Below are 27,255 nucleotides of genomic sequence, written 5' to 3' on the forward strand. Positions count from 1 at the left end.
ATTTTTACCAAGATTGGTTTACATTAAATACTTGTTTCCAGTTCTCTTTTGTATATCTAAATTTAATTTAAATCAGTTCTGTCCAATAAACTTGCCATTCAGTTTAGATTTTTTTTTTACAGCACGCAGCATGGCAACAGGCCTTTCTGGCCCACAGTCCAAACCACCATAACACACCTAAATGGCCTTTCAACCCCCATACAATTTTGAAGGGTGGGAGGAAATCAGAGCACCTGGAGGAAATCCACAGAGACTTGGGAAGAAGGTACAAATTCCTTACAAAGAGCATTGGATTCGAACCTGGTTTGCTGGCGCTCCCTTCTCGTTCTTGATGCATTCTTGGAAAGTGCTACTTTAAGTGAAACAGCGTTAAATAAAACCAATTTTTATCATAGGCTCATGAAAAACATAATTCAAGCACCTACAATTTATTTCTTGACATAAAAACCATCACAAAACTTTTAAATAATGACCCAAAACACTCCTAAATTAAATATTGAAATAAATGTGTGCCATACAGATGTTTAAGAAAGCTAAATAAAAACAAAGGAACATCATTTAATCAATTTTAGAGAATTAGCAAGTGTTGGCAGTCATAGTGGTGGTGGCTGGTATGGGGAGGCAAGCGACTGGCATCCACCTAGATCATCACTAAAGGACAAAGTAGCAGCTTGGTCATCTTCATCATCACAGAAGGTGAGGATGGGAGTGTTACAAGAAATTCCTGAGGGGCCCAGTGTCACCTTAGATTGGGGGCGGAGAGCTAGGTGGCGTTGCTGGTCCTGCGACTGCTCGATCGTCTTGATTAGCTGTGGTTTTAAAAAAAACATGTCTAAGGTTTGTTGTGGATTTTTTTCTTGCTTGTATAATTCATTGCAGCATTTGTATCCATTATCATCTCTTTGCTTCTGCACTTCTCTCTGAGGATCCTTCTCAATGAAAATGGCCAAAGCTTTATCCTCAGACAAATCTTTGGTTGTTAAAATTCATGGTGTTTCTGCTTCCTCAGTTTCATTATCTTCTTCCTCTTCACCACGTTGCTGCAGGTTTTTTTATGTCAGCATTAGAAGACACACCCATTATCTGTAGGTTATGCAATTTTAAGCCATTCTTAAAAAGCTCAAACCAACCATGACTTGCTACAAAGATTTCTTTTTCAGAATTCGAACCCTGTTGTTTCTTTACTTCTTCAAATAAACAAAGCATTCATTTTTTTAAAAAAAAATTTATTTTTCACACCATAAATCACATTAGCCATGATACACACTTTTTCTTTTTCACACATATACAGTGACTTTCCCCCCCCCCCCTCCCTCCTCCCAAGCCCCCCCCCCCCACCCCCCCCCACCCCCCCCCCCATCCATTTTAGGTATACAATCTAGGTTACATTAAACCAGTCAGACAATGTTGTCATTCAACAAAAATACACCAGAAATTCTACTGAGTCCATTCTTTTCTTTCCTTTTCCTTCCATCAACTTAGGTAATGATTGTCCCCGGTAGGTTTTCGCTATTGTATTTAATGTAAGGCTCCCATATTTGTTCGAATATTTCAATATTATTTCTTAAACTATATGTAATTTTTTCTAATGGAATACATTTATTCATTTCTATATACCATTGTTGTATTTTCAGGTTATCTTCCAATTTCCAGGTTGACATAATACATTTTTTTGCTACGGCTAGAGCTATCTTAACAAATCTTTTTTGTGCATCCTCCAAATCAATTCCAAATTCTTTGTTTTTTATGTTACTTAGGAGAAAGATCTCTGGATTCTTTGGTATATTGTTTTCTGTTATTTTATTTAATATCTGATTGAGATCTTCCCAAAAATTTTCTACTTTCTCACATGTCCAGATTGCATGAATTGTTGTTCCCATTTCTTTTTTACATCGAAAACATCTATCAGATACTGTTGGGTCCCATTTATTTAACTTTTGAGGTGTAATGTATAGTCTGTGTAACCAGTTATATTGTATCATACATAGCCTCGTATTTATTGTATTTCTCATCGTTCCAGAACATAATTTCTCCCATGTTTCCTTTTTTATCTTTATATTTAAATCTTGTTCCCATTTTTGTTTAGTTTTACCATTTGTTTCCTCATTCTCCTTTTCTTGCAGTTTAATATACATATTTGTTCTAAATCTTTTGATTAACATTGTATCTGTAATCACATATTCAAGGTTACTTCCCTCTGGCAAACTCAAATTGCTTCCTAATTTATCCTTCAAGTAGGATCTCAGTTGGTAATATGCCAGCGCTGTATCTCCAGTTATATTGTACTTATCTCTCATTTGTTCAAAGGATAAGAATCTACTTCCTGAAAAACAATTTTCTATTCTTTTAATCCCTTTTTTTTCCCCATTCTCTAAAGGAAAGGTTATCTATTGTAAAAGGGAGTAACTTATTTTGCGTCAATATTAGTTTTGGTAATTGATAATTTGTTTTATTTCTTTCTACATTAATCTTCTTCCAAATGTTGAGGAGATGATGTAATACTGGAGAAGTTCTATGTTGTACCAATTTTTCATCCCATTTATATATGTGTTCAGGTATCTTTTCCCCTATTTTATCTAATCCTAATCTCGTCCAGTCTGGTTTTTCCCTTGTTTGATAAAAATCTGATAGGTATCTTAATTGTGCGGCTCTATAATAATTTTTAAAGTTTGGCAATTGTAAGCCTCCTTGCTTATACCATTCTGTTAATTTATCTAGTGCTATCCTCGGTTTCCCCCCTCTCCATAAAAATTTCCTTATTATTTTCTTTAACTCTTTGAAGAATTTTTCTGTCAGTTGTATTGGCAATGCCTGAAATAAGTATAATATCCTTGGAAAAATGTTCATTTTAATACAGTTTATCCTTCCTATTAGTGTTAGTGGTAAATCTTTCCAATGCTCTAAATCGTCCTGTAATTTTTTCATTAGTGGATAATAATTGAGTTTAAATAATTGGCCGAGATTTTTGTTTATTTGTAGACCTAGGTATCTTATTGCCTGCATTTGCCATCTAAATGGAGATTCCTTCTTAAATTTTGAGAAATCCGCATTATTCATAGATATTGCTTCACTTTTATTTACGTTTATCTTGTAACCCGACACTTCTCCATATTCCTTCAATTTCTTATATAATTCTTTTATTGATAGTTCTGGTTCTGTTAAGTACACTATAACATCATCCGCAAATAGACTGATTTTATATTCCTTGTCTTTTATTTTTATTCCTTTTATATTATTATCTATTCTTATCAATTCTGCTAGTGGTTCTATAGCTAACACAAACAATAAAGGTGATAGTGGGCATCCCTGCCGCGTTGACCTGCTTAAGTTAAATTGCTTTGATACATGTCCATTTACTGTCACTTTCACTAACGGTCCCTTATATAATGCTTTAATCCAATTAATATACTTCTCCGGTAAACTGAATTTTTGCAATACTTTGAACAAATAATTCCATTCTACTCTGTCGAAGGCCTTCTCTGCGTCTAAAGCAACTGCTACGGCAGGTGCTTTATTTCCTTCTACTGCATGAATTAAGTTAATAAATTTACAAATATTGTCTGTTGTGCATCTTTTTTTGATAAATCCAGTTTGGTCTAAATTTACCATTTTCGGTACCTGCTCTGCTAATCTGTTTGCTAATAGTTTAGCTATTATCTTATAATCTGTGTTTAGTAAAGATATTGGTCTACATGACGCTGGTGAGAGTGGATCTTTCCCTTGTTTTAGTATTACTGTAATTATTGCTGTTTTACATGAATCTGGTAAGCTTTGTGTTTCATCAATCTGGTTGATTACATCCAGGAGGGGCGGAATTAATAAGTCTTTAAATGTTTTGTAGAATTCTATTGGAAATCCATCCTCTCCTGGTGTCTTATTATTTGGTATTTTTTTTTATTATCTCTTGTATTTCTACTGTTCCAAATGATTCTGTTAATTTATTTTGTTCCTCTATTTGTAGTTTTGGTAGTTCAATTTTAGTCAAAAATTCATCTATTTTCCCTTCTTTCCCTTCGTTTTCAGTTCGGTATAATTGTTCATAGAATTCTCTAAAGTTTTCCTTAATTTCTTTTGGATTATATGTAATTTGTTTGTCTTTTTTCCTTGATGCCAATTCCATTTTCTTAGCTTGTTCTGTCTTAAGCTGCCATGCTAGGATTTTGTGCGTTTTTTCACCCAGTTCATAATATTTCTGTTTTGTCTTCATTATATTCTTCTCTACCTTATATGTTTGTAATATTTCATATTTTATTTTTTTATCCGCCAATTCTCTTCTTTTAATTGTATCTTCCTTCATTGCTAATTTTTTTTCTATATTTACTATTTCCCTTTCCAATTGCTGTTTCCTGATTATAGTCCTTCTTCATCTTGGTTACATAACTTATTATTTGCCCTCTAATGAATGCTTTCATTGCATCCCATAGTATAAACTTATCTTCCACTGATTCCGTATTTATTTCAAAATACATTTTTAATTGTTTTTCAATAAATTCTCTAAAATCCTGCCTTTTAAGTAGCATGGGGTTTAATCTCCATCTATACATTCTTGGAGGGATGTCCTCTAAGCTTTACTGTCAATATTAAGGGTGAATGGTCCGATAGTATTCTAGCTTTATATTCTGTTTTTCTTACTCTATCTTGCATACTAGTTGATAACAAAAATAGGTCTATTCTTGAGTATGTTTTATGTCTAGCCGAGTAATATGAATATTCCTTTTCTTTTGGGTTTTGTTTCCTCCATATATCCAAAAGTTGCATTTCCTGCATTGATTTAATTATAAATTTGGTTACTTTGTTCTTTCTGTTAATTTTTTTCCCAGTTTTATCCATATTTGAATCCAAATTCAGGTTGAAATCCCCTCCTATTAGTATGTTCCCTTGCGTATTAGCTACCTTCAAAAAGATATCTTGCATAAACTTTTGATCTTCTTCGTTAGGTGAATATACATTAAGTAGATTCCAAAACTCCGAATATATCTGACATTTTATCATTACATATCTCCCTGCTGGATCTATTATTTCCTCTTCTATTTTAAATGGCACATTTTTACTAATTAATATAGCCACTCCTCTTGCTTTTGAATTATACGATGCTGCTGTTACATGTCCTACCCAATCTCTCTTTAATTTCTTGTGCTCCAATTCAGTTAAGTGTGTTTCTTGGACAAATGCTATATCAATTTTTTCTTTTTTCAGTAAATTTAGCAGTTTCTTCCTTTTAATTTGGTTATATATTCCATTAATATTTAAAGTCATATAGTTCAACGTAGCCATTTTATACTTTGTTTATCTTCCCTTTCCGTTTTTCCATCATTACCTTTCCTCCTTTTCCATTTCTGTTTTCTTATTTTAAACCCTTTATAAGACAACATTCCTAAAACATCAAACATTTTCCTTATTCTCCTATTTATAACTTCTTTAGCCCCAATCTCCCCTTCCCCTCCTGAGTTGTCCTTTATCCCTTGTCGGACAACCACATCTCCCCTCTCCATTTGGGTTTGCGAATTCACTCGCAAGCGTCAACTGATTTTGTAATGACCGCTATTCCCCCCCACCCAGCCCCCCCCAGAAAAGATTTCACTTTTCATATGTAACAAATTACACTCTTTTAATTCCCTCCTTATTCTCTCTATTCCATTACCTTCCCTTATTAATTCTTGTCTATACTATCTATATTTTCCTCTAAGTACAGATACATTCACGTATGCACATTATACCTATACACTCTTATACCTCTTTACCCATATACATATCAATCGTGATCATTTTTACTCTCATTACACGTCTTCATCCCTCCGTCTATTTTGTAATTGTTCTGCAAATTTTCGTGCTTCTTCTGGATCCGAGAATAGTCTGTTTTGTTGTCCTGGAATAAATATTTTCAATACTGCTGTATGCTTTAGTATAAATTTATACCCTTTCTTCCATAAAATCGCCTTTGCTGTATTGAACTCCTTTCTCTTCTTTAGGAGCTCAAAACTTATATCTGGATAAATGAAGATTTTTTGCCCGTTATACTCCAGTGGCTTGTTGCCCTCTCTTACTTTTTCCATTGTCTTCTCCAGTACCTTTTCTCTTGTAGTATATCTTAGGAATTTTACTAAAATAGATCTTGGTTTTTGTTGTGGTTGTGGTTTAAAGGCTAATGCTCTATGTGCCCTTTCTATTTCCATTTCTTGCTGTAGTTCTGGACATCCTAGGATCCTAGGGATCCAATCTTTTATAAACTCCCTCATATTCTTGCCTTCTTCATCTTTCTTAAGGCCCACTATCTTTATGTTAGTTCTTCTGTTATAATTTTGCATTATATCTATTTTCTGAGCTAACAGTTCTTGTGTCTCTATAGCTTTTTTATTAGATTCCTCTAATTTCTTTATTAAGTCCTCTACCTCCATTTCTGCTGCTACTGCCCGCTCTTCCATCTTGTCCATTTTCTTTCCCATTTCTGTTAAGGTCATATCTATTTTATTCATTTTCTCTCTGTGTTGTTTATTCTTCTTCTTAAATCATTAAATTCCTGTGTTTGCCATTCTTTAAATGACTCCATGTATCCTTTAATAAGAGAAAGTAAATCCTTTATCTTGCCTTTCCCTTCTTCTTCTATTTCACTGTACTCTTCCTCTTCCTCTTCTTCTTCCTCTGGGTTGGCCATCTGTTGTTTCTTTGTTGCCCTTTTCTTCTCTTCTTTCTTGTTTCCATTGTCTTCTGTGTTCTCTTCTTGCTGCAGGTGTTCTGCAGCTGTCGTTGCCGGCTGTGGAGATCAACTCCCCAGCTGGTCCCCCCTCCCGTCGGTGTGTTCTTTTTCATGCGCGGTTGCGCACTTTTACTCGGCTCAGCGAGCCATTTTTGTAGTCCAATTTCTACCGACCTGAGGGAGCGGGTTTCTCTCTCCACCGCGGGCCTCTTCGAACAGGTAAGGCCTTCTCCTTCTTCCTCCGTTGTCTTCTCTTCCTCTCTTCTTACCGTTGATTTCAATTTTTCTTTTTTTGTTGCCATCTTCTTTCCACCTTTATACTCACTTTTCTTTAACTTTTATTTCTGTGCCTTTGTGTTTTCCTTTGTTTTTTCTGACTTTTCTGGAGAGGGCTGGAGTTCACCGTCCGGCCACGACTCCATCACATGACTCCTCCCCAACAAAGCATTCATTAACGAACATGGAGGGTTACTCTGATGCACGTCTTCCATCCAGATAGTCAAGTCTTTCCATTAGGCGGCTTCTAATCCAAATTAACTTTATAGCAGCTAAAGATGATACACTTTGAGCACTAGCTTTAATCTTTTTGGCATTACTGCAAATTGTTCATACATTTGTTGATTGCTGACTGAAAGCTCCTCCAATATCCACAGCTCACTGTTCATTATCAAATCTCCTTTACACTTCTAATTCTGTTTCTAATGTAACACTTTTTCTGCCTTTTTGTGGCCAGTCAGCAGGGTTGCACAGTTTATGTTTAGCACTCATTGCAACAGGGATAAATCAAGGAAAAAACGTTTGGGGGAAAAAATTGTCAGAGGCAGCACATACCAGCTTTCAGGTCAAACCCAAAGAATAACAAAGTATTTCATCTTTTAATTTTTTTCCAGCATCAATATTATAATGAAATGTTAAACAAAACTACGTTATTTCAAGACTTAATGTAACAGCATTGAAGGAAACGTTACATTTACCGTGCTGCCTCAATATTTACAACTCTCATTTTTGCCTTTTTCTATATTAATGTTAAATCTAAAGGCTGATGCCACTGCACTCACCTCCCTGTGCAATGATGATCGTTGAGTGCCAGTATTTGAAGTTGTACAGGCTGCCTTCAGGAGAGTGAATTCATGGAAAGCATCTGGTCTGGCCAAATTCTGAAAACCTGTGCTTACCAATGTATTCATGGATATCTCTAACATCTCACTCTGACAGGGAAGGGTACCCACCTGTTTCAAGAAGGCCTCAATTGTACCAGTGCCCAAGAGTGTGGTAACCCGCCTAAATGATTACTGAGCAGTTACATTCCTGTCCATAGTGATGCTGAAGCATACCTGAGCAGCAACATGGTTCCATTTCAACTTGCCAAATGTAGCAGTGGATCTATGGCACATACCATCTCACTTGCTCTACACAAAACCCTGAAACACCTGGACAGCAAAGATGCATACATTAGGATGCTCTTTATTGACTACATACCGTTTGGCATTCAACACCATCATTCACTTCAAACAGATCAGCAAACTCCAAGGGCTTGGCCTCAATGCACCACTGTGTAAATCTCTAGACCCCAATGTGCATATTGGCAAGGACGTCTCCTCCACGATCTCCATCGGCACCAGAGCATGATAGGACTGCATTCTTAGGCTCCTGATCTAATTGCTTTACACCTACGATCTCATCGCTCGGGACACCAACGTTTACAAATTTGGTGATGATACCACAGAAGTTGGCTGTATAAAAAGTGATGAGAATAAGAAGATTGAAAACTTGGCTGAATGGTGTCCTAACAACAATCTCTAACAATATAATCCAAACCAAGAAGCTGATTGTAGACTTTAGGAAGGGAAAACCTGAGGTGTATGATTCAGTGATCATAGGGATATCAGAGGTGGAAAGGGTGAGCAAATTTAAATTCCGAGGGTTCACTATCTCAGTGGTCCTTTCCTGAACCCAACATACTATTGTCATCATGAAGAAAGCACAAGAGCACATCTACATTCTCAAGCGGAGGTTCAGTACGACATTGGAAACCATGGCAAACTTCTACAAATACTGACCAGTTACATAACGCCCTGGTATGGGGCGCCAATACCTCTAAGTGGAAAGCCCTGTAAAAGGGAGTGGGCACACGCAATTACATCAGACAAAACTCTCCCCACCATCAAGAAAAGCTGCATGGAATGCTGCTGTCAGAGAGTGGCAGCAATCACCAAGGATTCACACCACCCAGGACTTGCTCTGTTCTTGCAATAATGGAAGAGGTAAAGGTGCCACATGACTCATAACAGCAGGTTCAGAAACTCCTCCACCATCCAACTCTTAAATAACAGACTCATTTAAGGACTCTTACTTTGGACATAATTTATTACTGATTTTTTTGTAGTTTGTTTACATTTCTCTCTTTTGCATACACACTTTTGTGAATACAGTTTACATTAGCAACAAGAAAAAAATTCTACCTGGCTTGTCATCATCTCGAAACCCAGAATTGCCACAAATTTTCTCTTGTTGGGCTTTTGATATTGTGCCTATAAATGTTCTTCTGATATGTGATGCCCTCAGTTTTCACATTGACTATATCTACGCAAGTATAATTTAAATGTTATTACTGTCCTAGTACTTTGTTTGTTCCATTTTCTTCCACTTGTGGATATCTCAAATATATTCCCAATGATGTTATCAAACCTCTTGTTTTTCTTTTTCATCCTGAAGCTTTCCTTCCTACCCCTCTTTAAGCCCTTTATAATTATCAGGGCATCAACTCATCTGGCCGATTTATCATGCTTGCTGTATTTCTTTGCATAACTTTAAGCCCAACTTCAAAAAATTTCTGTTAGGAAACTACAGTAAATGTTAACTTAATTGCAAGGATGGACCTGCAGAGAACTTTAATGTATCTATTTAAGTGCCGGGAATTATTCTGACCTTGAGAAAACGTACACGCAAGTCTAATGCTTCATTTCCTATAACAAGGTGGAGTTTGAAGGAGTTGTCTTATGAGGGAAATTTATTTATTCTTTTATAGGAAAATAGTGATAACCAGTAATACTGACATATATTGCCCATCTCTTCTTGCCCTTGAAGTAGCAAAGGTCCTGTGAGGTGGTGTCACAGGTTTGAAAAATAAAGTGAATATAGTGTAGACTCAGAAAATGTCCAATGGGAAAGTACTTGCAGCCAGATATGATTGAGTTGTTTTCCCCACTGGGGAGGGCGGGGGGGGGGGGGCGGGAAGCAAGGAAACACTGTTTACAGTTGCCCAAATAAGAGTAAAATTTGAATTTTTTCTGTGGTGTGTGAACCTCTTGAGTGGTGTTGTCATACAATGCTTAAATACATATTCAACCTTTCCCAATTTTCCCTTCAACAGTGTTTGGCCAAAGATATTTAGTTCCCATTTATGCTCTGCTGGTAGGTGTCTTTAATGCTCATAATGTTGTATTCAGGGCTAAATCCGTGTTCTAACTTGCAATCTTCGAGTTGTTGCTTGGTTTCTTTTTGACCAGATATTACTTGCCTGCTCCACAGTGTCTTGGTTGGTTTCGTGGCAATGCTTCTCACAGGCATTTTCTTCATGCTCATTGATAGCAAATTCTTCATGTCTTGCACTGAACAAGACCCTACAGGGCTTCCTCCATCGAGTAATCTGAAATCCTTACAACCTGCTGATTGTCGAATCATACATTCCACAATCTCATTTTATTCATTTATCGATTTTGTTCAATAAAGCACCTGGAATGGTAAATCACTATCTTCCAACTCTCAGCCTTGTAACATTTTCTTGTTAGAACTACCTAAAGCTTCTCGACCCCCTCACCCCCCCCCCTAATAAAATTGGTATGCGTTCCCTTCATTTCAATAGATGTGGTCTGTTTGCTATCCTTCTCCATTTTGACTCTTTCATCTATACATCTCTTTGGTCTCTTAGTGCTTTTCAACAAGTCATTTCGTCCTGCCAATTTCATAATCACACTTCCAATACATCAGGTAAGCTAAATCACAAAAGTTTTAACACCAAAGTTAAATCAACTTGGTTTATTGAATAGACAAAGTACAAGGAATCTATATGCATATACAATATCCTTACAAATAGCATATCTGTTGGAGCGTGTGAACTTTCATCTCAAGCGAGCTGTAAGCACCGAATACAAAACTACTGAAAACAGTTCATATTTACAAATATGCAGTATCTGGTGGTTTGGCCTGAACACATCAATCCCAAGATTATTGTCATGTGATCCTTGTGTATGTTACTGCACCAGCTGGCGATGAGGCACAAGCATACACTACACCATCAATAGAAAGTAATAGATTTCATGTCTTACCAGTAGACCACAGGAAACTTGCACAATGATAAACATTCATACTTTTTCCAGGTTATTAGTTACACAAAACAGACAATACTGTTTTTTGTCACACAGATCTTTTGATCTTTCTTATACTGCATTAAAATGATGGGTCCTGGATAAGCTTTCACCTAATCTACTTTGTGTTATCCTGTATCACAAATACATTCATAACACAGATGTTAGTCCTGATATCTGTACTGGCCAGCTTTCACACGAGACCATTTAAAGTCTACTGCCAAGTAACGGCCCATGTTAGTTTCTGCACTGCCTCTTTTACTGTAGTAACTACCTCACGAGTTGCTTATATTATATGTCAGCCTGTGACACTCCCCTAGTCTGTTGTTATCTCTTCATTTTACTTCAGAGAGATTGAGGACCACATAATGCTCAAAAGAAAACTGGTTTATTTACTGTATATCCAAAACACTAATCTCCAGTCCATTTATGCCAGCCCAAACCATTTCCAAATGTCAGAGTTGAAGGCTTAGTCCAACAGCAAAATTCAGCTCTTTGGATTGAGATAGTTTCATGGCCAGGGATGGGGGGAGGGGATGGAGAAAGAGAATCCTATACCACAGCAACAATTTCCTTGAGCCATTGGGCTTTTTTCACTCCCCTGTTTCATCTGGGTGGTTTGTTCAGTGTGTTGGTTACTCTATGAGAAAGGACCCAACTGATCACCTCCACTAAAATGTTAATCCTGCGAATCCAATTCTTACTTCCCATTTAAATTCCCACCTGATAAATGACAAAAGTTACATCAGAAAACCCACACTCTCAAGCTGGTTTCTTTATTTCTTAGTTATCTGACACTAGGACTAGAGCTCAGCACTGCCAATGTTTGTACTGGTCACAGTGCTTAAGGTGTGGTCTGCCCAGAGAATTCAAACATCCTGTTTGAGTTCTGGACATCAACATCTTATAGGCATCTGTTGAACAATTGTTGGCACAGAATCTAATTTTTGGTCTTTCATCTTTAGCACCATTTTCTCCAGTCTTCTAAACAATGTACATTACTGGGTTACTTGTCTTCATCAATTTCCACATTCTATCTCCTCATACATTCATCCAAGTTCTGTCACCTACATCTGCGGCCGCATCTTGAATTTCACTGAACGGTGCACGTCATCATCATCTGTAATTCCAAAGCGTCGCACTGACATTTTAAATCCAAGTCATTGATGGAAATTAGCAACAGCAATGGTCCCAATTTGAAGCCCTGGACGAATCCATTCAGACCTTCTCAGTCGGGTTCTGATCCACGCTTGGAATTCCCATAGTTTTGTTCTTTACACGGATGCCTTTCATGCGTTACTTTGTCAAAAACCTGAAAGTCAAGGTACACTGCATTGTACAGTTATCAGAATCACTTCCTTGAAGAAATTAGCATCAGGAACTTCCAGCAATTTGTATTTCTACTATGCCAGCATGGAGAAAAATCATCCAAAGTGCCTCACAGAGGCACATACAAGAAGAAGAATGGGATCAAGTTCTTACAATTCATGTTAACTGGGCATTTTTGATTTTATGCACAATTTGTTAGAAAAACATGCCATTCAGCCCGACTAATTTAAGATGTTTATATTCAGAGATGTTTCCCCAGTAAATGAAATCTACCCATTTTCATTCTATTCCCACACCCTCATGTCAATTCAGTCTCAAATGTAGCATATGCTCCTTGAGAGAAAACAATTTCCTAAATTCTACATTATTGACTTTTTTTTCAAATTCTCAGTGCTAACACTCATGTGGAGTCTACACTTACTGTTGCACTTTCCAACAGATACCCATTTCCTGATTCTGACATCTTGTGGTTGCCATCCCCTTTGCTCCAATGACTATGGCCCATATTTTAGGCATGTGGGAGCTAATATTTGCAAATTCTTTGTCAGAAATAACGCTCCCCCTCCCCAAAGCAGGTTTTATTCAGACCTTCCAATTTTAGTCCCTTGATTATTCAGTGTTTTTTAACTACTGGGATTTTTCATCTTTTTTAAAAAAAAACAGGCATTGCAGAAATACAACTTGTTGGAGCTGATTAAAAAAACGCATTTATATTTTACTTTCAGCACCTCTGGGTTCATAGACAATCTTGACCATGCTGATAATTAACAAATTTATACCTGAAATTGAAGGAAGACCAGCTGTTCTGGGTTTGGCTGTGCTTGATTGGTTGCCGCACACTGATGTGTTAGCAAATCAGCCCACTGAGTGAAGTCCTTCCCACATGTGGAGCAGATAAAAGGCCTCTCCCCACTGTGAAGTCGCTGATGCCTTAGAAGATGAGAAGACTGAGTAAATTCTTTCCCACATATGGAACAGCTGAATGGTCTCTCCCCAGTGTGAACCCTCTGGTGAGTAAGCAAGTGGGACAGCTGCCTAAATCTCTTCCCACAGAGGGTGCAACCACACGGCCTTTCATCGGTGTGGATCCGTTGGTGTTTCATAAGTTCTTCAGAGCCTTTGAATGTCTTTCCACACTCAGAACATTTGAAGGGCCGGTCATCAGTGTGAACTCGCCTGTGTGTCACCAGGTGTGAGGACCGTGTGAAACCCTTCCCACAGACTGAGCAGGTGAAAGGCCTCTCCCCAGTGTGAATGCGCTGGTGGGTCAGAAGGTGTGAAGACCGAGTGAATCCCTTCCCACACATGGAGCAGGTGAAAGGCCTCTCTCCTGTGTGAATGCGCTGGTGGGTAAGTAAACTGGATGCTTGAGTAAATTCCTTTCCACATAGGGAGCAATTGAATGGCCTTTCTCCTGTGTGGGTGCGCTGGTGTATCTGTAGGTTCGAAGAGCCTGTGAACCCCTTTCCACACACTGAGCAGGTGAATGGTCTCTCCCCAGAATGAATCCGTTGGTGAGTCAGGAGATTGGATGTTTGCGTGAATCTCTTTCCACACACTGAACAACTGAAGGGTCTTTCTCCTGTGTGACTGCGCCAGTGAGTCTCGAGTTTTGATGGATAATTGAAGCCCTTCCCACAGACGCCACATTTGTAGGGCTGTTCTCCTGTATCATTGCACTTGTGCATCATCAAGCTGTCTGACCCACTGAAGGTCCGGTCACATATAGAGCAGGTGTATGGTTTTTCATGGCTATGAATGTTGCAGTGATTCCTTAGACTATGCAAATGGTTAAAACTCTTTCCACAGTCAGAGCACTGGAACACTCTTCCTCTTGTGTGTGTGTCTCGGTGTTTCTCCATCCATACTAATGTTTTAAATCGTTTCCCACACACGGGACAGACAAACATATCTCCTTCCACATTCAAAGGACGTTGATACTCTGGTCCTGACGAATCAAGTGACTCTGACTGATCTTTATGTGCTGATTTATTGGAGTCTCTGGTCTGTAAATCCTCTTCTTCTAATGCCCTAATTAAAAAAAAAATGACAATTCATAACGGTAAGTAGAAGATACAAATTCAAAAGATTCTTTCAAGTTTTGTTCTCTGAACTCTATTCCACAAATCTGCAAGGAAACATTCATTGATTTGCCACCAATGATTGTCTTTTTTTTTATTTAGACCTACAGCACAGTGACAGGCCATTTGGCCCATGAGTCTGTGCCACACAATTTACCCCCAATTAACCGACATCCCAGGTATGTTTTTGAACAGTGGGATGAAACAAAAGCCCCTGAAGAAAATCCATGCAGACATGAGGAGAAAGGACAAACTCCTTAAAGACAGCACAGGATTCAAACATCGGTCCCAATCGCTAGTGCTGTAAAGGCATTGCGCTAACCGCTATGCCAACAGTGCTGCTCCTTGTTCTTCCAGCTTTTACCTTTCCAGAAATGCTGACTTTGGCTGGGTTCAGCCAAAGAGCTACTCAACATTTTGTCCTCTGCAATGAAGATTGATACTTTGAGAAAATACCATGTTCCTCTTGTACAAAGCTCCATTGGACATCATTTGTAGTGATTTCTGTGCGTCCTACTTCAGCCAGAATATTCTGGCTTTGGAGGAGACATGTTTGCATGCACTAGAATGACCCTGGGATTAAAAGGGTTGAACAGAAGATAAGCTATCTATGGGAAGTCTCCAGTTTTCCTGAACAGCAACATGAACTGCTTGTAAGTCAGCCCAGTAGATTGGCTGTTCAGTGAACTGGATAAGGAAGCCATTTTTTGCCTTTCACACTGGACCACTGTCAATCAGTTCTTTGTCTCCTTTCACACTCATCACAAGGCATCCAATGGTGACGTCTGAGTGACACACCGAGTGATGGTGGGCCTGCTCTAAATCCTGATCAATATATTATGATCTTGTATTTGAACAAAATTAATGATGCCTAATTATAACATAATTAAGCATTATGTACAGCACAATATGAGCGTCTGTTGTTGTGTTGACCTAATATAACCTTTACAATTTTATAAAAGACCATGGAAAAGTATAACCTCACAATTTATAAACCACTTGGGGCAAGTCCTAGCAGCAAAAGCGCACAATTTATAAAGATTATAGGAAAGAGCGATGGCAGACTTGCCCTCCCAGAATTCCGTACACTGAGCACTCAGGAAGGGGTTTCTCTGCTGGACATAATTCTGGGAGGGCAAATCTGCCACCTCTCTCTTTCTCTCTCGCTGTAACTTTCCCATGGTCCTTTAGACATTTATAAAGGTTTGTATAGGTTGGCAAAGTTTACACGTTCTTTTTAATCTTTTGTTTCCTTCATGTTCCTGCACTCATGCAAAAATATCAATGTGTCACTATTTTATCCCAGGATACCCTATTCCCCTTTCACACTAGGCTAATCGGCACGCAAGCATCATCAGATGCCTCTGTGTCTGACAATGCCTGCATGCCAATTAAAGAGCTTTCACACTGGACCTTAACCGGTAGATTGGTCATCAATTACCAGAACATAGGGCTAGTGAGTGTGTCTGGACAGCAATCTGAGCTCTGCTCAACCAGGCCCTTAATTGGTCTGGGCAGGGCCGGGGGTGGGGGCAAAGGGGAAGAAAAGGAAGGCACTCAGAAATAACCCATTAGGAGGAAGAGAGATCAAGTTAGAATTTAAAAAGGGGCAAGGCAGCAGCAAGAAGCTAATTATCACTCGTGTAGTGGAGATTGAGGGAGTGGTCAGGTGTGGGGTAAGTGAATTATGTATTACTTATTAAATTATTAATAAACTAGATTTGCACGAGTGCAGCAAAAAGACTGAGACTGGCCTTCCCTCAAGTTCTAGAACTTGCGTCATGCTGACATAAGCACAGGCGCTCTTCCAGTCTGGACCGGAAGAGTAGGTATCACTATGCCATATTTGCCACAGCTGCCCCAGTGACCGCGCACAATAAGTGCAACCAGTTCGCCACTACAACTATGTGTGTCGCAATGGCAGTATGTTTGTAGGACTAGTGCTCAGTGGTGTGTGTCAGATGTGGGTTCTAAGTCTTCCTGATATATAACCATATACAACACAGAACAGGCCAGTTTGGCCCTACTAATCCATGCTGGAACAAATCTCCACCCTCCTAGTCCCACTGTCCATACCCCTCCAATCCTCTCCCCTCCATGTAATTATCCAGTCTTTCCTTAAATGTAAATAACATCCTTGCTTCAACCACCTCTGCCGGAAGCTTATTCCACATCCCAACCACCCTTTGCGTGAAGAAATTTCCCCTCATGTTCCCCTTATAATTTTCCCCCTGCAATCTCAAACCATGGTCTCTGGTTTGAATATCCCCCACTCTTAATTGAAAAAGCCTATCCACGTTGACTCTCTCTGTCCCTTTTAAAATCTTGAACACCTCCATCAAATCCCCCCTCAATCTTCTACGCTCCAGAGAAAAAAGCCCCAGGCTGCTCAACCTTTCTCTGTAACTCAAACCCTGACATCCTGTCAACATTCTCGTGAAACTTCTCTGCACTCTCTCTATTTTGTTTATATCCTTCATATAATTCGGTGACCAAAACTGCACACAGTATTCCAAACTTGGCCTCACCAATGCTTTGTACAATTTCATCATAACATCCCAACTCTTGAATTCAACTCTTGAAGGCCAACATTCCAAATGCCTTCTTCACCACTCTATCTACCTGAGTATCAACTTTGAGGGTACTATTTACCATAACTCCCAAATCCCTTTGTTGCTCTGCACTAAGTGCCAGATGCACTGAGATGCAGCTCCTTAGGGACTATGTTAAGGTACTGGAGCTGTGGCTTGATGACCTACTGCTCATTAGGGAGAGTGAAGAGATAACAGACAGGAGCTACAGAGAGTTAGTAGAGAGCACCTTTGTGACCATCCCCCTCAGCAACTGGTATATCGTCTGAATAGTATTGCTGAGTATAACCTGACAGAGGACAACCAAGGTGACCAGGTCTCTGGTAATGAGTCTGACTCTGTGACACAGAAGGTGAAGAACCATACAGTTGTGATTAGAAATTATTTTGTGAGGAGGATGGAAAAGGGCTGATAAAGACTCCCAGATGGTGTGATGCCTCCCAGGTGCCAGGGTAAAAGATGTCTCTGATTGGGTTCAAAACAATCTGAGGAGAGAGTAAACTGCCAGAAGTCAGGAAAGATGTGTATGGATGTACTAAAGGGAGAATACAAGGAATCAGGAAGGAAGCTGAGAAGTAGGACCTCCAGCACGGTAATCTCATGATTACTGCCTCGTGCTAGTGAGGACAAAAATAACGAGATCAGGCAGATAAGCAGATAAATGTGTGGCTGAGAAACTGATGCACAGGGCAGGACTTTAGATTTTGGATCACTGGGATCTCTTTTGAAGAAGGTTCGACCAATGCAAAAAGGATGGAATACCCCTAAACACAAAGGGTCAAATACCCTGGCAGGCAGATTTAATAAGGCTGTTAAGGAAGATTTAAACTAATTTTGCAGGGAGATGGGAACCAGAGTGTCAGAGCTATGAAGGGCAAAATAGAAAGGATAGTGTGCAGCAAGGATGACAAGCCAGTGATGAGACAAAATTATAACTGGAGGGATGAGACACAGGGCATTCAAAAACTAGTCTATAGGTATTATACTTAAATGCACATAGCATTAGAAACAAGATGAATGATCTTGCAGTACAGTTACAGATCAGAGGGTACAATGCTGTGCCCATTACTGTGTTGTGACTAAAGGATGAGTGCCATTTGGAACTGAACATCCAAGAATACATGGTGTATCGGAAGGACAGGCAGGTAGGCAAAGTGGGTGTCGTGGCTCTGCTGGTACACAACAATATCAAATCATTGGAAAGAAGTGACATAGGAATAGAAGAGGTTGAGTCCTTATGGGTTGATTTAAGGAATGGTAAAAGTAAAAATATCCTAATGCAGTAATATACAGGTCCCAAACAGCAGCCGGGATGTGAACTACAAAATATAATAGGAAATAAAAAAGGCATGTCAGAAGGACAACATTATATTAATCATAGGAGATTTTAACATAAAAGTAGATTGGGAAATTCAGGTCGGTACAGGATCCCAGAGGGAGAGTTTGTGGAATGCCTACAGGAGGGCTTTTTGGAGCTATTTGTTGAAGATCCCATCAGGGGACCAGCTGTTTTGGATTGGGAGCTAACAAATGAGCCAGTTAGAGAGGTGAAGGGACCCTTGGGAGGTAGTAATCACAATACGATTGAACTCACTGTGAAAATTGAAAAGGAAAGGCTAAATCCAATGTGTCGATATCTCAGTGGAGTACAGGAAATTACGTCACATGAGAGAGGATCAGGCCAAAGTCAATTGAAAAAGCACACTAATAGGGAAGACAGCACAGCAGCAATGGTTGGAGTTTCTGCAAAAAAAATAAGGAAAGTGCAGGACGGATACATACCAAAAGGAAATAAAATTATGAATGGAAAAATGAGACAATTATGGCAGAGCAGGGAAGTTGAAGCCAAAGTAAAAGCAAAAGAGAGGGCACACAGTCCAAGGAAACTGGAAGATAGAGGACTGGGAAACAAAAACAGAGAAGGCAACTAAGAAAGAAGAGAAATTATGAAAGGAGGTTAGCAAATAATATCAGAGAATATTAAAGGATTCTAAAAGCTTTTTTAAATATATAAAGAGCAAAACAGAGACAAAAGTAGACATAGGACCATTAGAAAATGACGCTGGAGAGATTTAATGAGGGACAAGGAGATGGCAGAATGAATATTTTGGATTAGTATTCACGGTATAAGACAATAGCATCTTATTGGACTCTCAAGGGTCTCTTGGAAGTGAAGTGAGTGCTCTCAAGATCATGAGAGAGAAGGTACTTAGAAAGGTAAATGGACTAAGGGTAGATAAGTCTCCTGGACTATAAAGAATGCACCCTCAAGTTCTGAAGGAGGTTGCTGTAAAGATTGTGGAGGCATTGGTAGTGATCTTCCAGGAATCAATGGATTCTGGCATGGTTTTGAGAGGACTGGAGAATCACAAATGTCATTCTTATTTAGAAGTCACATCATGTGTCAGTCAAGGTTGGGCTTCAGTCACTAATTAATGCTCACTTTGCTATTGGCTAATTCAAATCACTTAGGATCCTTATTGGCTGGATACACAGATTAGCCCTGCATTTAACAAAAGAGCACAGCACATTCTTTCTCTCCACCTCGTGGTCAGAGCCCGATACTGCTCCATGCCAACTTGCTATTGTGGATGTTGCTTTGAAGGGTCACGGGTAATGTACTGTATTGAAGCTGAACCATAGCATTGTGATAGCAATACTTGCAGTAGAGCCGCATCTTCCACTGCTCAGGGGTCCAGGAGTGTGTGTAGTAGAGCTATGCTCCCACTTATCAGGGATCCGTGAGTGTGTGTAGAACCCCTGCTTATAATATATAGTAGAGGTGCACTCCCATTAATCAGGGGTCCAGAAGCATGTAAAGAACCTCACTTATAGCACACGTTTTATTCCCATTACAATTTCCCATGCTCTTCTATAAATTGTGCATGTGTGTTAATAAAAGTTGTATGTGATTACAAACCCTTGTCTCCAGACTCATCTCTCTGTGAACCCACTAAACCTGATCATCTTTCTCCAAACACCAACCCAAAATATTGACTGTCTTTGGACGTTGCCTGACCTGGTGCGTCCCTCAAGCTTTATGTAATTTGAAGGATTCCAACAGTTTAAGAATACAGCTCATACCTCCAAGGGCGATCTGGGATAGGCAATTAAATGCTGGGTTAGTCTGCAAAGCTCAAATCCCTCGAATGAATAAAACAAATTGCTGAGACCCAAGTACAAACGCCTGCAATGAGTTACAGCCTGCCTCCCCAGAAGACCCATTCATTGCTTTTTACCTTTCTCCCCATGTAAATTAAATTTTCAGTCTATGCCAATACATTTCCATGGTCTTTAATTTTACACCTGTATCTTTTACATGCTCACCTACTAGGGGTAATTGTTAAAGTGAGTATATAGGCACATTAAAGAGGAGAAAAGAACATTGTAATTTTGACACCTTCAGATCAGGAAATATGGAAATAATATCTAAGACTGCTATGATATGAATATTTTTTTGTAATTAATAAGGGAGGTCACAGATTTAAAGTAATTAGTAAGGCACGAGAGGAACCAGTATCTCAAGGACAACTAAGGCAGAAATTTTCCTTGCACATCATCAAATATGTACTTACTGAGATTTGAATTTCAGGACCACAAAGTTCTGGAAGTTGGGATTACTTTTTAAAGTCAACATAGATATAATGGACTGTCATTCCTGTGTGTCCTGAGTTTTCTATGATTTTAAAGCATTTTTTTCCAGAATCAATTCAGCATTGTCACTCTGCAAACTTTAATCTGTCTTTTAGAATCTGGAAACAAGACGCAGCATTCTGTTTCCCAAATATCCACATTTGAGGATCAAAACGTTTGAGGTGCTGAAAAACAAAGCAGCTGCCTACCTGGACTGTGGCTGCAATTGTTTGTCTTTTGTGCTGTTAGGCTTCTCCTTAACCTCTTTGACGTCTTCAGGCTCTGGCTCTGCTGGGGTTGGCTCTTCAGAACCCACTGTATTCCTTGGCTCCACTTCACTTTTGCCAGTTTTCACATTGACAGGTTCTGGTGGTCTCTCAAGTTCCATTGTCTTGCTCTGCTGGCCTTGGGGTTCAGGCTGAAATGCTGCCTCTACCAAAGACCTGCAGGAAGAAAGAGGGAATAATCTTGTTGTCAGTGTGAGAAGAAGCCACTGCTCACCTCCCCATCACACCTCCAGACACTGAATGAAAGCAATTCAGTAGCTCCTCTCCTATTTCAAGTGACAAATTAGCAAAAATGGGCTTCCTTGACTGGAATATCTGATTTCTGTGTGCATGAACAGTGTATCAGTTAAAAGCTAAACCACCTTGTTGGTATTAATTTGCTCAGACAAGGCAGCTGAGAGCCTTTGATCATTCACAGGCCATAAAGCCATTGAGCCTGGCCAAAAGGTGGTGGCAGATCTACTCTCAATCATGGCCCATATTTTGTTCCCGATCAACACTAGGCCCAACACAAATCCCTGTATGAATCGCTAAAATACAATATAGACCTGATAGAAAATAATGATAGGCAGTACTGGCCTTTATATCCGACTGTGGTCATTTGTTTTTGTATGGAGACAAGAGGCTTGTAGATGTTGTATTCTGGCGCATAAAAACAAACTGCTGGAGGTATTTAGCAGGTCAGGCAGCATCTAAACAGATAAAGAGATAGACAGTCAGTGCTTCTTTCCCAATTGAGCATCTGAACCCAAAATATGTTGGTGCACAATCTCAACCAGATGTTCCCTGACCTGCTGACTTTACCCAGCTGTTTGCTTTTAGCTTTTATATCATTATTTAATGTATTTACATTTCTTCTTTCGTTATGTTTTCAAACCTGACACGCACACATCATTTGTGGTAAGGCATACATGCTAAGGGAATCACCACAACCCTTGGCCATGCTCTCTTCTTCCACTTCCATTGGGAGAAAAAAATTCCTTTCCATTAAGAAAGATGCCACTGCTTCAAGCATTAGTTAGTTTTCCCTCCACACATGCTGCCCACACATCTCAGCAATTTCCCAATTTTTGTTCAGATACTACATTGGAAGGGATAATGGATATGCCAGTGCCACTTAAAACATTTTTAAAACACATCTGAAGCATAGCAAGCAAGTCTGGAAATAATTGTTTGGGAATGATGAATCGACTTCCGAGAGCTGTTAATATTTGACTCTAAGCTATGTAACAAGATCATAGAAACTAAGGTTGTATTAAAATAAAATTTAGATGAGAGGAGCAACATTTATGTTTGAAGGGTAAACCACGGTTGATAGCAGAATCACAGATGGCAATGAAGAAGCATACAGGATCTGTGTAACAACAACTTTGCACTCAACATTCCAAAACTAAGAAACCGATTGAGGACTTCAGGAGGAGGAAATCAGGAGAACACAAACCAGTCCACCTCGAGGGGGTCAGCAGTGCAAAGGAGTAAAACTTCAAATTCCTGAGTACCAACATCCCTGAAGATCTATCCTGGGGCCTCCATGTCAATACAACCATGAAGAAGGCTCGCCAGTGACTATACTTTGTGAGGAGTTTGAGATTTGGTACGTCACCAAAGACTCTCGCAAACTTCTACAAATGCACCATGGAGAGCATTCCTACTGGTTGCATTACTGTCTGGTATGGAGGTGCCAATGCACAGCACAGTAGAACAGAGAACTACAACATTGTACAGGCCCTTTGACCCAGGATGTTATGCCGAGCTATACTGTATATCTTTGGCTTGACTTCGCGGACGAAGATTTATGGAGGGAGTAAAAAGTCCACGTCAGCTGCAGGCTCGTTTGTGGCTGACAAGTCCGATGCAGGACAGGCAGACACGGTTGCAGCGGCTGCAGGGGAAAATTGGTTGGTTGGGGTTGGGTGTTGGGTTTTTCCTCCTTTGCCTTTTGTCAGTGAGGTGGGCTCTGCGGTCTTCTTCAAAGGAGGTTGCTGCCCGCCAAACTGTGAGGCGCCAAGATGCACGGTTTGAGGCGATATCAGCCCACTGGCAGTGGTCAATGTGGCAGGCACCAAGAGATTTCTTTAGGCAGTCCTTGTACCTTTTCTTTGGTGCACCTCTGTCACGGTGGCCAGTGGAGAGCTCGCCATTAACACGATCTTGGGAAGGCGATGGTCCTCCATTCTGGAGACGTGACCCACCCAGCACAGCTGGATCTTCAGCAGCGTGGACTCGATGCTGTCAACCTCTGCCATCTCGAGTACTTCGACGTTAGGGACGAAAGCGCTCCAATGGATGTTGAGGATGGAGCGGAGACAACGCTGGTGGAAGCGTTCTAGGAGCCGTAGGTGATGCCGGTAGAGGACCCATGATTCGGAGCCGAACAGGAGTGTGGGTATGACAACGGCTCTGTATACGCTTATCTTTGTGAGGTTTTTCAGTTGGTTGTTTTTCCAGACTCTTTTGTGTAGTCTTCCAAAGGCGCTATTTGCCTTGGCGAGTCTGTTGTCTATCTCATTGTTGATCCTTGCATCTGATGAAATGGTGCAGCCAAGATAGGTAAACTGGTTGACCGTTTTGAGTTTTGTGTGCCCAATGGAGATGTGGGGGGCTGGTAGTCATGGTGGGGAGCTGGCTGATGGAGGACCTCAGTTTTCTTCAGGCTGACTTCCAGGCCAAACATTTTGGCAGTTTCCGCAAAGCAGGACGTCAAGCGCTGAAGAGCTGGCTCTGAATGGGCAACTAAAGCGGCATCGTCTGCAAAGAGTAGTTCACGGACAAGTTTCTCTTGTGTCTTGGTGTGAGCTTGCAGGCGCCTCAGATTGAAGAGACTGCCATCCGTGCGGTACCGGATGTAAACAGCGTCTTCATTGTTGAGGTCTTTCATGGCTTGGTTCAGCATCATGCTGAAGAAGATTGAAAAGAGGGTTGGTGCGAGAACACAGCCTTGCTTCACGCCATTGTTAATGGAGAAGGGTTCAGAGAGCTCATTGCTGTATCTGACCCGACCTTGTTGGTTTTCGTGCAGTTGGATAATCATGTTGAGGAACTTTGGGGGACATCCGATGCGCTCTAGTATTTGCCAAAGCCCTTTCCTGCTCACGGTGTCGAAGGCTTTGGTGAGGTCAACAAAGGTGATGTAGAGTCCTTTGTTTTGTTCTCTGCACTTTTCTTGGAGCTGTCTGAGGGCAAAGACCATGTCAGTAGTTCCTCTGTTTGCGCGAAAGCCGCACTGTGATTCTGGGAGAATATTCTCGGCGACACTAGGTATTATTCTATTTAGTAGAATCCTAGCGAAGATTTTGCCTGCAATGGAGAGCAGCGTGATTCCCCTGTAGTTTGAGCAGTCTGATTTCTCGCCTTTGTTTTTGTACAGGGTGATGATGGTGGCATCACGAAGGTCCTGAGGCAGTTTTCCTTGGTCCCAACAAAGCTTGAAAAGCTCATGCAGTTTGGCATGCAGAGTTTTGCCGCCAGCCTTCCAGACCTCTGGGGGGATTCCATCCATACCTGCTGCTTTGCCACTTTTCAGTTGTTCGATTGCCTTATATGTCTCATCCTGGGTGAGGACCTCATCCAGCTCTAGCCTTAGGGGCTGTTGAGGGAGCTGGAGCAGGGCGGAATCTTGGACTGAGCGGTTGGCACTGAAAAGAGATTGGAAGTGTTCTGACCATCGGTTGAGGATGTATATGCCTACACAAAAGAACTAAATCCTTCCCACCTCATAACCCTCTATTTTTCTTTCATCCAAGTGGCTGTCTAAGACTTTCTTAACATCCCTCTATTGTTCTAGCCTCCATCACCACCCCTGGCAATGCATTCCAGCCCCCCAAAACTCTCTCAATGTGGGGGAAAAAAAAACTTGCCCCTGCTGTCTCCCTAAACTTTCTTCCCTTCATTTTGTACAGATGTTCTCTGGGGTTTGCTACTCCAGTCCTGGGATAAAGGGGTTGGCGGTCTACCTTATCTATGTCTCTCATAATATTGTTGACCTCTTGTTGGAGTCAACCAACGCTAAAATAAAACAAACAACAGCAGAACCAAAAAGCGAACAATCACTTCTTTATTGTATTACTCTAGTGGGAGTGAGGGGAACAAAGAAAGAATAAATAATGTAACTCATACTTTGCACTGATTCCCTACTCAGAGTACACAGCATCCTTGTACAACTTGTAAAGTCCTTTAGACAGATGCCTACGTGCAGTTTTACATATTTTTTTTTACTTTGGCAATCTAACGTTTTTGCTACTTCTGTCCTTTGCAGTTTCTGTGATTTACAACCCAGCAAATTTTTGATATGCTATATCTCTTACTTAATACTCCCATCCTATTCCATTCATACTATGCTTTGCAGCTGCGTACTGCTTAATCTACTAAACCATTAATTATTTGTTGGCCTACATACCACGCAGCAGCCACATTCCCATAATTCTTTACATTTCCTCCTTTTATCATTCCATGATAACTTATTTTGTTGTTAGAATATGGTTACCTTCCCATTCTACACCCTGTTCACAACTATTCACGAGATCTGTAATCTGCTGACTTCAGCAAAACATCTAGCACAAGTTTCGAGAACTCGAGAACCTTGGTTCTCACCTCTTGCACCTGTGCTACCAAAAGAAAACAATTTGTTTAACAGATTTTAGTTTTTTCCCCATAAAAAATATTATTTTTAAACATTCTCTTACTGATGAATTTTATAGGAAGGAAAGAAGCAAATAAAGCAAATCAATACAATCTATGCTGTAATCTATCATTTTATAACCAATTGTAAAAGTTAGCTTTAAAAGAATCGCAAAAACAACACAACCAATAAAATGATGGCTAAGATGCATAATCCCTGGATAAATGTTGTCCAGCTTCCCTTAAAAAAACTACCAAATTGTCCTGGATGGGGGGTAAATGTAATTGTGGAATTGTTTTCCATTTTCTGCACTTTATGTATTGCTCTTTTGATGTGGTTTGCTAAATCTATTATATTTTCTGAAGCATCGGGAATACAAGTACAGAATTCCTGCCCTACTACTATATAGGTGGAATACTAAGATAGGTGGAATAGTGGATAATGAAGGAGGTTTTCAAGGATTGCAGAGGGATTTGGGCTGCTTAGAAAAGTGGGCTTAAAAATGGCAGATGGAATTTAATGCTGATAAGTGTGAGGTGCTTCATTTTGGTAAGAAGAATCAGAACAGGACATACGTAGTAAATGGGAGAGCATTGATGAATACAGAAGAGCAGAAAGATGTAGGAGTACATCGTTCCCTGAAGGTAGAAACTCATGTGAATAGGGTGGTGAAGAAGGCTTTTAGTATGCTGGCCTTTATCAATCATTGCATGGAATATAGGAGTTGGGAAGTGATGTTGAGATTGTATAAGGCGTTGGTGCGGCCTAATTTAGAGTTCTGTTTGCAGTTCTGGTCGCCTAATTATAGGAAGGATATAAACAGAGTGGAGAGAGTGCAGAGAAGATTTACCAGAATGTTACCTGGGTTTAAGCATCTAGAGTACAGATTAGATCTTTATTCTTTAGAGCGTAGAAGGTTGAGAGGGGATTTGACAGAGGTATTTAAGATTATAAAAGGGATAGACAGAGTGGATGTGGATAGACTATTTCCGTTAAGAGTAGGAGAGATTGAAACAAGAGGACATGAGTTAAGAGTTAAAGGGCAGAGGTTTAGAGGTAACATGAGGGGGAACTTCTTTACTCAGAGAGTGGTAGCTGTGTGGAATGAGCTTCCAGGAGAAATAGTGGCGGCAGAGTCAATTTTATTATTTAAGAAAAAGTTGGACAGGTATATGGATGAGAAGAAGGTGGAGGGTTATGGTCATTGTGCAGGTAGGTGGGACTAGAGAGGAGTGTTTGGTTCGGTGCGGACTAGAAGGGCCTAATGGCCTGTTTCCATGCTGTAATTGTTATATATGTTATTATATGTTATATGTTCCTCCTTTTACTGTCAAAATAACTCTAAAGCTTGGCCGCAATTTGTATGGCCACTACTTCAGTGAGGAACAATACCTGGAAGGGGCCTTTCCACCTTGTTGCCAACTTTTTCGACTCCCAATCCCTTATCAGAATGTATTCACTGGGCTGAATTTTCAATAACGGTCCTCCTATGTTGTCCTCCTGTTTTCTCTCTGAGGGTTACATACCTGCAAATGCAAAGTTTCAAGAATTTCAGTTAATTCTTGTACATAATTAATCATTCTTTCACTAGGGCATGTAGGTCAAGACACACTTCTACATTTTATCTTCCACTGGGGTTAGTCATCTGCTAGTGT

The 27,255-nt window shown here is 40.0% G+C and overlaps 1 protein-coding gene across 6 annotated transcripts in view; it reads right to left on the reverse strand.

Moving 5' to 3' along the window:
- Window positions 1–10,717: 10,717 nt before the first annotated feature.
- LOC138744552 (zinc finger protein ZFP2-like) overlaps window positions 10,718–27,255 on the reverse strand; it is a 61,348-nt gene continuing 44,810 nt past the window's right edge. For 5 of the 6 annotated variants that reach the window (XM_069900913.1, XM_069900911.1, XM_069900910.1 and 2 more), the window contains 5 exons: window positions 26,993–27,126; window positions 21,562–21,674; window positions 20,905–21,138; window positions 13,170–14,421; window positions 10,718–12,373 (listed from right to left, as the gene is read on the reverse strand). In XM_069900913.1, coding sequence (XP_069757014.1) covers window positions 12,290–12,373; window positions 13,170–14,421; window positions 20,905–21,083 — 1,515 coding nt within the window. In that variant the 5' untranslated portion in view covers window positions 21,084–21,138; window positions 21,562–21,674; window positions 26,993–27,126 and the 3' untranslated portion in view covers window positions 10,718–12,289. The remainder of the gene's footprint in view (window positions 12,374–13,169; window positions 14,422–20,904; window positions 21,139–21,561; window positions 21,675–26,992; window positions 27,127–27,255) is intronic. The other variant, XM_069900914.1, reaches the window with a different exon arrangement.

This window comes from Narcine bancroftii, chromosome 10, assembly GCF_036971445.1.
Source record: "Narcine bancroftii isolate sNarBan1 chromosome 10, sNarBan1.hap1, whole genome shotgun sequence".
NCBI lineage: Eukaryota > Metazoa > Chordata > Chondrichthyes > Torpediniformes > Narcinidae > Narcine > Narcine bancroftii.